This window comes from Castor canadensis, chromosome 1 (genome assembly GCF_047511655.1).
Source record: "Castor canadensis chromosome 1, mCasCan1.hap1v2, whole genome shotgun sequence".
NCBI lineage: Eukaryota > Metazoa > Chordata > Mammalia > Rodentia > Castoridae > Castor > Castor canadensis.
The window spans coordinates 77,412,299-77,423,007 of NC_133386.1; the positions used below are offsets into that span (position 1 = coordinate 77,412,299).

Genomic DNA, 10,709 nt, shown 5'->3' on the forward strand with positions numbered 1-10,709 from the left:
ACTCAGTTTGAGAGGCCTGAGTCCATGATCACTTGGCCCCACTGCTTATGTAAGTGACGAGGCCACACATCATGATGGGAACATGTGGTAGAGCAAAGCTGCTGTCCTTATGGCTGGGAAGCAAAAAGAAAGAAAGGAAGAGACTGGAGTCCCCTTCAAAGGCAATACCCCACAGTAACTCATAGACCTCCCACTAGGCTCCACCTCTTAAAGTTTCCACCACAAAATGGCTTAGTACAGGTGCTCTGCCTACAACTCTGCCACAGAGAAGAAACAGGGCAACAAAGGAAAATCCGTGTTTCAGTGTGTGGAAGGGGAGAGAACTCTGGAAATAAGCAAAGAAGTGATGGGAAAAGCCCAGAGCACAAAGCAGATTACAAGTTCAACCCTGGCTTCTAGGCCAAGGGGGATTTCCATAATGGCAGAAGAAGGTAAATGGGAAAATATAGATGGCCCCCATCTAGCCACAGACCCTATGCTGGAGAATTACACTGTCCTCACAAGATTTAGGTCCAGTTTGGAGAGCTAACTCGTCTAAGAAGTGCTATACTTCAAAGAAGGAATTCGTAGTGGCACTCCCTGTACCCCAAGAAGCCAGACTACTACAACAACCACTGTTCAACACTATCCTGCCTTAGGGGCCAGCATCCAACCCCCCTGACCCTGCCAGAAGCTCAGTGGCAGTACATGCTGCATAGGACAGAGAACCTCGGTGTCCTATAGTTTCAGGACCAGAGGCTGCCAGAGCCAGCATTGTGGGCCCTACCACCTGCTTGCCTCATGGTAACTAGGGAAGCTGTTCTTCCCAGTCCACAGCCTTGGGATCGCTGCTTATGGTACAAAAAGCACAGGCACCAACTGTGTCTGACTCTCAGGAGCTGGGGAAAGTTTCAACCATGTCCTGCAGCATTTAGAATTTGACTACCATGTCCCCAACCAATGGTACCACCTGCACTCTCCATACCAGAACTAGGGAAGATCTCTCTACGAGTTCCAGCCCACTGCCTTGGAACTGTTGCTGCTGATACAAGAGGCCCTGCCACCAGCCCCAACTCCAGGAAATTAGCAACCAGTGCCCAAACCCCAGCATCACCTATACTCACCCCACTGGAACTAGAAGAGGTCTCTTCCGCAACCCACAACCTTCGGTCCCACCCATGTCCCACAGCTCCAAGAATATAACTACCAACATCACAAGTGCCAACCCATCAGCACTTTCCTGTAGTGCTGGGAACATTTCCATCCTTATCCTGTATCTCCAGAACTGTGGAAACCAAAGCCACAAGTCCCAGCAGAACTTACATTCACCCACTGAACTGATGGAAGGCCTCCTTCACAGCCTTGAGACCACAGCTACTGGTACTAAAAGCCTCAGTATCATGTACACTTGTCTCTTCAAATGGGAGAAGGTCCCATTTGGGTTTCACAGCTAACAGTGCCACAAGCCCCAGCACTACCCACAATTGCTCCCATGGGACTCAGGGAAGGTCCCCTTGCATCTCACAACCTCAAGTCTGTGGTTACCAGTTTCACAAACTTCAGCATCACCCACCTGATAGACCTGGGGAAGGTCCCTTCTCATCTTGCAGCACCAGAACTCTAGCTGCAGATTTTGCAGGCTTAGGTACCTCCCACATTCAACCTGAGGGACCTGGGTAAGATCCCTTTTCACATCTGTGGCTCCAGGATGGTGCTACAATGCTTTTTGTCACCGGTGCTTGCTCCATGGGACAGTCTTCTACATATCCCACCCCACGGCTGCTGCCATCACAAGCCCCAGTGCCACTGTTGTTCATCTCTGAAGTATGAGGACACATTACCTACTGCAGAGGTGTACAACTACTTTCATGAACCTCTGTAGTCTACACTATTAAGGGACTCTTAGACACTGCTAAAATAGTTACAGCCAAAGAAATCACAATGGCTACAATTTTTAGGTTGCCTATAACCAAAGTCAAAGCATCTACCCAACTGACACCCTACATCCCATTCAAATAAAAAAAAAAAAACTCTATCTACAAAAGCTACTCTGTAAAATTGGGAGAGACAACTACTATACCACATGTACAGACATCAATGTGGGGATGTTAGAAACATGAGATGTTATACCTCTAAAGGAATGTAGTAATTCTCCAGAAATAGATCTCAGTTTGAAGCAAATCTATGAAATGTCTAAAACAGAATTCAGACTAATGATGCTAAGGAAACTCGGTAAGATGCAAGAGAAGACAGTACAAAGAATGAGAAATTCACCAAAGAAATAAAAATAAAGAACCAATGAGAAGTTTTGGAGCTAAAGACTTCAATGAATTAAAATTAATTAGGTGTGTTTACAGCAGACAGTATAACAGGCAGAAAAAAAGGATCTGTAAATTTGAGGATGAGTCTTGATTCAACCCAGGCATACCAAAAAGGGAGAAAGGAAGAAAGATTAAAAGGAATGAAGAAAGCCTACGAGACATACTGGATACCACCATTAAGTTAGAACCAATGTTCACATTATGGAAATTACATAAGATTAAAGGTATTAAAACCCATTTTATGAATTATTAAGCTAAAGACTTCTAAGAGAATTGACATCCACATAGGAGAACTTCAAAGCCCCCTACTGGATTCAGCAACAACAAATCTTTACTAAGGCATATTAAAAAGTACCAAAGAGAAAATTCAAAGAAAAACAGCAAGAGAAAAAACATCATGTCACAAGTAAGGGAAGGCCCATTATACTTATAACAGATTTCTCAGAAGACAGTGGGTTGATATATTTGACATCCCAAAAGAAAAAAAACTGTCAACCAAGAATACTATACCCAACACAACTATCCTTCAGAATGAAGGAGAAAGAGTCTTTCCAAATAAGGGAAACTGGGGAAATTCATTATCACTAGACAAGCCCTACAAAAAATGCTTAAGGGTGTTCTGCACAAAAACAACAAAAGGATAATAACCACAAACGTGAAACACACAAATGTACAAAACTGTACTAGGTGGACAGATAACACAAAAGAGAATCAAACTTTATCATGACAGAAACTTCCAAATTACAAAGATAAATGAGAGGTAGAGAGGAACAATGTACAAAACAAGCAGAAAATTACCAAAATAACCTGTCAGTAATAACTTTAATTATTATTGGATTAAATTCACCACGTGACATATAGGCTAACCAAATGGATTTTTTTAAAAGAGGGATATATATTCATTGAACTCTATATAGCATTGGACCACTGTACTGTGTTAGATGTTAAGTGTAGTTTTTAATCATAAAAGTAATCACTTTATTAACAAATACCTTGTAGCCAAACTTCGTTTTGGGAGGAAGGAGGTGATCTAGTCATCCAGAACCCCTTAGAATGCAAGGTCAGCTAGGTCAGCTCAGAGCTAAGATGAGCCTTTACTTCCTGGATATAGTGATGGAAGCAATGACTCAAGCCAGATGCTACTTATCTAGAGAAATTTTATACAAATGTTCTTGGTTTTTCAAGATTACCTATTTAAAAAAAACTACTTTATTATTTATTACAGTTTTTTAATTCATACTTCAATTTTAGATTTCAAAACTCTTGGAAGAATTGAGAGAGGCCAAAGAAAACCATACACCAGAGATGAAACATTTCATGGGATTAGAACAGAAAATTAAACAGATGGAAATGAGACATAAACAAAGAGAGCAGGAACTTCAACAGGTAAAGTAAAAGAGCACATTTACATATTTTCACAGTTCTTTAGTGCCTTTAATTTGCTATAATTTTGATATCTCTATCAGAAGTTATGTCTTAGATTATTCCTATTACATTTTGATCTTGTTAAAAAATCAACTTATAGCTTTTAAATGACTTTAAATCTTGAATACATTGGTTTCCCTTACATTTAGAGAGAAAAGGCTTGTACCTTATTTTTAATTAACGATTGGTGCCCAAGTTTTACATCTCACCCTGGAACAGGGCTTTGAGAACGATGTTCCATATTCTGTTCATTCCAATACAAAATATGTTAAAAGATGATCATGTGTTTCCTACATTTAATTAGGGTTAGGGCTTCAGCATACTAATTTGGGGGGAATATAAACATTTAGCCCATAACAAACAGTGTGAATTTATATACCCTTTGAAAACAGAAAATGCTACATATAACAGAGCCTTATGGTTGACTGAGTTCCCCATTAGCATGCTCCACTTTAGCTCTTGGAGATGGTTAAATGTTAATTTGTTCCCACTGAACTACAACAGTAATGTTGAGTTTTTGTATTTGCAGATAATACAGCAAACACACCAAGTAGTAGAAACTGAGCAAAACAAGGAAATTGAGAAATGGAAAAGACTTGCACAGTTAAAGAATCGTGAGCTGGACAAGTTCCGCACAGAACTGGATTCCATATTAGATGTTCTTCGGGAGCTGCACCGGCAGGGGGTGGTTGTGCCCATTACTTTTACAGATGGAGTAAATGCACCAGAGTTTTACTAGAAACTGGGATTTTGCATGACCTCATAGAAAGGCCTAGAGATGGATGAAATTGTGCCATTATCAGAAGGACAGCTTTTGAAAAATAAGTGTTCCAATGTGGCTTGCCAGAAGCAAACACCAAAGCAACACTTCAAAATAAATTTTTCTTAACAAGGAAAAAGAAGCATCCTGACGTACTTTACTGAAAACCATTAACTAGTCACATTTTAAATGATTTACAGATAGGTTCCTTAATGTCAGGTAATTATAGCTAGTAAGATTTTTTGCAAAGAATCTAACTTGTACGCTAGAATGAAAAGAAAAGAAAATTGCACAAGATTCAGCCACATTAGTATTGACCAAATGTGTACTCTTAATTTTCTTTGTGACAGGAAAAGGGTCTCTTTCTCATGGAGATGGGTAGAATATGAGCCCAGTGGTGTGGACAAGTTCATCAACCATCAGCTGACTTATAACACTTCCTCAGTAATTTGGAGGAGAATTGTCACTTCTCTAGGAAATCTCCACTCCTTCCTCTAGGGAGAAGGTGAAAAATACACTTCATAAATAATAAGGGAATTTAATACAGCCACTGTTTTAGGCTTTATCTCTTAAATAACAGTCCTAATTTTCAGCAATTCAAATTATAAACGGAATATGTTTTGTGTTTTCTATTGAAAAAGTAATATGTACCCATTAGAAAAAAATTAAATTTATAGCAGCCACATTTAAAAAAGTAAAAAGAAACTATGAAAATTGAGTTTTTACATTTTTTTCATACTAAGTCTTCAAAACATATTTTGTATTTATAGCACATCTCTATTTGGACTAGCCACATTCCAGGTGCTCAATCACCACATCCCAGTAAGTGCAATTCTAGAGTAGTAATTACACGGCAAAACACCTTGGAAGGGACAGGTGAACTAGTTCTTAATGAAACTGGGCAATAGATGTGAGGAATGGAAGTTGTTAAGTATAAGAAAGCTTTATTGTCTTAATGTCCAATATTTTTAATGTATCCTTCCTAAGATGACAGCAAAAATGTAGTTTGCTATTTTTTTAATGTGAAAATTTTAAGTTATAATACAAATAACTTATTATTTGTGATTTTGTGTGTCTTATCTACACCTTTAAATATATAGCTGTACCTGTCCTTCCATTTGTGTTTTTGACTGTTTGTGAGCCATTCCTTCTAAGCATAACCATAGCTGGTTCTAAAACATGGAGATGAGTGCAGAATCAAATGTTTATTAACAGAAATGAGATAGCCAATTTTGATGAGGATTCTATATTCTATTTTGGAATAACCTATACACATGGCAGATCTTTAGTTCTATCTACAGATTAAAGATCCATAAGTACTATCAGAAATGTTTGTTATAACTAAAAATCCCAGAAATTATATCTCATTCCTTAGTCATTGCTTTGGGTGGAATGGAAGGGGTGGGATGAGAACACAGATGAATTCATAAAGCTTTTTGAATAGGAAGATTTTGTGGAAATTTAAGCTCAAAAAATTGTTACTCCTCTACAAATCTGATGACTTATTTTAGGTGTTGACTTTACTGGGTTAAGCTATATCCAGATCGGTTACTTCTAAGTTTGTCTTTAATGTTTCAGGAAGAGATTGGCATTTAAATCAGTGAACTAAGAAAGATCTGCCCTCACCCAGTGTGGGAGAGGACCATCCAAATGGTTGAGAAGGGTCCAGATAGAGGGTAAAGGCAGAGAACAGGCAAATCTACTCTGGAGCTAGGACAGCCATTTTCTGCCCTTGGTCATCAGAACCCAGATTCTTGGGCCTTCAAACTCCAGTACTTACACTAGCAGCTACCCAGTTTCTCAGGCCTAAATCTTAGGCCCTTGACTTAGAGTAAGCCAGTGAATTCCTTGATTCTCTAGCTCACAGAGAGCCAATCATGGGATATGGCCTCCATAATACCCTCCTGTCTTCCTACCTATCTATCTTCTATTAGTCTGTTCCTCTGGAGAACCCTGAGAAATACAAGTCTGGGTGCTGTGAGTGGTTCTAATGGGATTATCTTCAGCATGGGTTTTTTGAATTAGTATTGGGGTTTCTGGAATTTGATACCTAATCTGATTATATTTAAAAAGGCTAAAGACTATTTACAGTAGTACTGAGGTCTTAATAGCCAGGGTATGAACTCTTTACAGAGCTATATAAAATATCTTCATTGAATACTACTGATCATCCATGTACAGGAGGCAAGTAACATACTGACTGATAGAATATAATGGCGGTTGCTTCTAATGTTGCTAGTAAAAATAATAAAAGGATGAGCTAAGGATTTGAATTCCTAACTAAAGCACTCCGTAAATAACCTGAGGGCTTCTAGGTGTACCCAGAGGGAGAATCCTGATTCCTGTAACCACAAGGCTGAAACTGGTGAAAACAAACACAAGTTCTCATCATAGAATTAGCTGAATTACAAAAAAAAATTGAACTCCCAGCCTCAAAGAGTATCTATTGTTAAAGAGAAGCATTGAGCAATAGCAACCAAAAGTGCAATAATAGCTAGTATGTAAATTTAGCCAAGGCCAAAGCTTCATATACTTAAAACTGTAAAACTGATAAAAGAAATGAAAGAAAACATAAATGGAAAGATAAACTGCATGAGTTGGGAGAATACTGGTAAAATGTCCACATTACCCAAAGGCATCTACAGAGTTAATGCAATCCCTGTTAAAATCTCAATGACATTTTCTCACAGAAATACAAAAGGCAATCCTAAATTTGAATGGAACCAGAAAAGACCCCAAAGAGCCAAAGAAATCTTGAGTTAAAAAAACAAAGTTGAAGGCATCCCACTATCTATACTACACAGCTATAATTAACAAAACAGCATAGTATTTGCATAAAAATAAACTGACCAATGAAACAAGACTGTGTTCAAAAATTAAACCTAGCTTTAATAATCTTCAATGAAGGGTCAGGCACCAGTGGCTCATGCTTGTAATCCTAGTTACTCAGGAGGCAGAGACCAGCAGGATGGTGGTTTGAAGCCAGCCTTGGACAAATAGTTCCCATGACTCTTATTCTTAAGAAAAAAACCCATCACAAAAAAAAAAAAAAAAACCAGTGGAGAGGCTCAAGTGGTAAGAGTGCCTGTTTAACAAGTGTGAGGCCCTGAAATCAAACCCCAGTGCTGAGCCAAATATAATAATAAATTTCAGTAAAGGTGCCAAGAACACATAATGGAGAAGTAAAGTCTTTTCAGTAAATAGGACATAGAAAAGTAGTTATCTACACATGATAACTAATGAGGGCCTTAGTAATGAGAACGAAATGAGGGCCTCATCTCATAAACAATAATCAACTCAGATGTAAAAACTGAAGCTAAAATTGCTAAAGAAAATAGAAGAAAGAGCTTCATAACATTGGCCTAGACAATAATTTTTTGCAGGGGAAGGGGAAAGAAATGACCTCAAACACAAGCAACAAAAGAAAACAGACATGCATCAAACTAAAAGCTTCTTTGTATATCATGGAAACCACAGAACGAAGAGCAGCCCACAAAATAAGAGGAAGTACTTGCAGTACATGCATCTGACCCAATATACAAGGAACTCCATTCAAGAGCAAGAAAACCTATGTTTTTTTTAAAGTGGGCAAAGCACAGGAATAGACATTTCTCAAAAGAGGACATAGATGGCCAACAGGTTCACAAGAAAATGTTCAACATCACTAATCATCAAATTAAAACTGAATTACTGCCTCACACCCAGAATGACAGTTACCAAAAAGATGAAACAAGTGTTGAGGAGGATGTGAAGAAAAGGAAACTCAATACACTCACTGTTGGTGGCAATATAAACTAGTATAGCTATTATTGAAAGTGGTGTAGGGGTTCCTCAAAAAACCAAAAATAGAAATACCAGATGAGCCAGCAATGTCACTACAAATATATATCCAAAGGAAATAAAACCAGTCTGTGGAAGAGATACCTGCACTCCCATGATCATTGCAGCACTGTTCACAGTAGTACTTAAGTGTCTACCAATGGATAAAAATGTGAACCAGGCAGGGACCTTCGTGGGGACAAGGGCACATGTAGGCCCAAAAGCCTCAACTCAAAACCTTTTATCCATTAAAACTGTGGTATGTGCTTTTTCTTATCCCCTCACTTCCCCCACACAATCGTGCCTTAGACCATTGCCTATTTCCTACTTTAAAAAATGAATGTTCTTTCTTGCCTCTTCATTCTCCTAAGCAATCTTACCAGTACAAGGGCCAGGCATGGTGGCGCACATCTGTAATCCCAACTATGCAGGAGGCAGAGGTAGGAGGATTCCAGTCTGAGTCCGGCCCCACACTAAATAAAGTAAAAAGGGGCTAGGGGTGTGGCTCAAGCGGTAGAGTGCTTGCCTAGCAAGTGTTAAGTTCAAACTCCAGTATCACCAGAAAAAAGTGCACCAATAAAATGAGGATGCCTCCAACTCAGTGTCTCCAAAATTAAACTAAATGAGAGAATGAGATTTAAGGATCCTGTAATAAGTACACCAGGCCCCTTAAACCCTTTATTGTTAAAAGCAAATTGTGTGTGTTTTTGTCATTCCCCCATCATGCATTTTATTAATAGCTACAGCAGAATATAATACATGGGTATATGGAAACATCACAATGAACCCCCCTGTAAAATTACCATAAACTATCAAAAAAAGTTTAAATATGGGGGGAATCTTTGCTCCCATTTCCTTCATGGGGAACAGGAAATATTTCCCTCTCTTTTCTTCCCCACCCCTTTGTCAATGCTTTATCTTATTATACTAAAATAAATCCTTGCTTAAACTTCCAAAAAAGGAGGGTGGGAACAGAGGCTGGTGGAGTAGCTTGTAGAGCACCTTCCCTAGCAAGTGTGAGGCCCTGAGTTCAAGTATAACCAAAAAAAAAAAAAAGGGTAGCAAAGTAAAGCAGGTCATGTCCTGGGGTGAGTACCAATGGGAGGGGAAGAGCACATAAGGAGAGGGTGAATATGGTGAAAGTATTTTGTGTTCATTATGAAAATAGAACAATGAAACATGTCAAAATTGTTCTACAAAGGAGGAGGAGAAGGGTTAAAGGAGAAAGATGGAGGGGGTAAGTCTAAGATGTATTGTAAGCACTTTTGTAAGTATCACAATATACCCCTCTGTACAACTGTTATATGCTAATTTAAAAATACTGGTGGCCGTGGCTAAAAAATTTAACAGAACTTAAGCCACACTTCCCAAACCCTGTACAAAAAAATGAAAACTCCACTCTCTTGTCTGTGGGTCCAACCTGATGTCTATTCATCAGTGCTGTCCCTACTTCCTGTTCCCTGAATCTAACCTCCAGTTAAACTTTCACATAAAGCATTCATACTCTGGTTTGATTTCATTTCCACTGTCAGTGAATCAAAAGATCTTGCATGTACAGTAACAAATGGATAAAGGAAATGTATGCATAAACAATGCATAAACAATTAAAAAGATAATTGTGGTATTTGCACCAAGGGCAAACTTTGATAACATTATCCTATTGCAAAGCATGCTGACTTATACTCAAATATATTGCAAAATCACAAAGAGTAAATTTCAAATATCTCACCCCAAAATATAATTGAGGTGAGGGATACTAATTAGTTTAACTTTGTCATTCCATTATATGTATATAAACATCACATTGTACCCCCATAAATATATACAATTATTGTTAATTTAAAATCAGAATGCAGATATTACTCTGGAAAGAATGAAATCCTGTCATTAGGGATGGGAGTATGTGAGAAGACACTGATGAAGCTAGGGTCCCTGAGCTCCTAAATCCTGAATAGCCCTTCTCTCTCTTGCCCTCTCTCTCCCTCGTTTTTTTATTTTTTTCTTGAAAGTGCTGAAAATTGAACCCAGGTCTCATGCATGCTAGCCAAGTACTCTATTAGTAAGTTTTATCCCCATCCCTTTTTAGTTTTACAGGGTCTCCCTGTGTAGCCCAGGTTGTCCTCAAACTTGCTATACTCCTGCTTCAGCTTCTCAGGTGCAGGGATTACAGCTGTACACAGCCCAGTTGGTCTTCTGATGAGCCTTTTTTGTCAGAAGTGACTTTCTCAACCCTACTGGTAGCAGCTTAGAGACCTTAGTTCCAGAGGCAGGAATATTTCTACCAGGAGACACAACAATGACAATTCCTCCTCTGAGTCAACAGGCTAAGTAGTCATGGTGTTGACTGAGGTGATTGATTCTAACTACCAAGGAGAATTGGATTACTCCATACAGGAAATATGGTG

General features: G+C 38.7%; 1 protein-coding gene across 4 annotated transcripts in view; it reads left to right on the plus strand.

Moving 5' to 3' along the window:
• Positions 1-5,841, plus strand: part of Cep162 (centrosomal protein 162) — an 82,424-nt gene extending 76,583 nt beyond the window's left edge. For 2 of the 4 annotated variants that reach the window (XM_020188071.2, XM_074078667.1), the window contains 2 exons: positions 3,552-3,686; positions 4,255-5,841. In XM_020188071.2, coding sequence (XP_020043660.2) covers positions 3,552-3,686; positions 4,255-4,464 — 345 coding nt within the window. In that variant the 3' untranslated portion in view covers positions 4,465-5,841. The remainder of the gene's footprint in view (positions 1-3,551; positions 3,687-4,254) is intronic. The other 2 variants (XM_074078647.1, XM_074078639.1) reach the window with 1 other exon arrangement.
• The last annotated feature ends 4,868 nt before the right edge of the window (positions 5,842-10,709 follow it).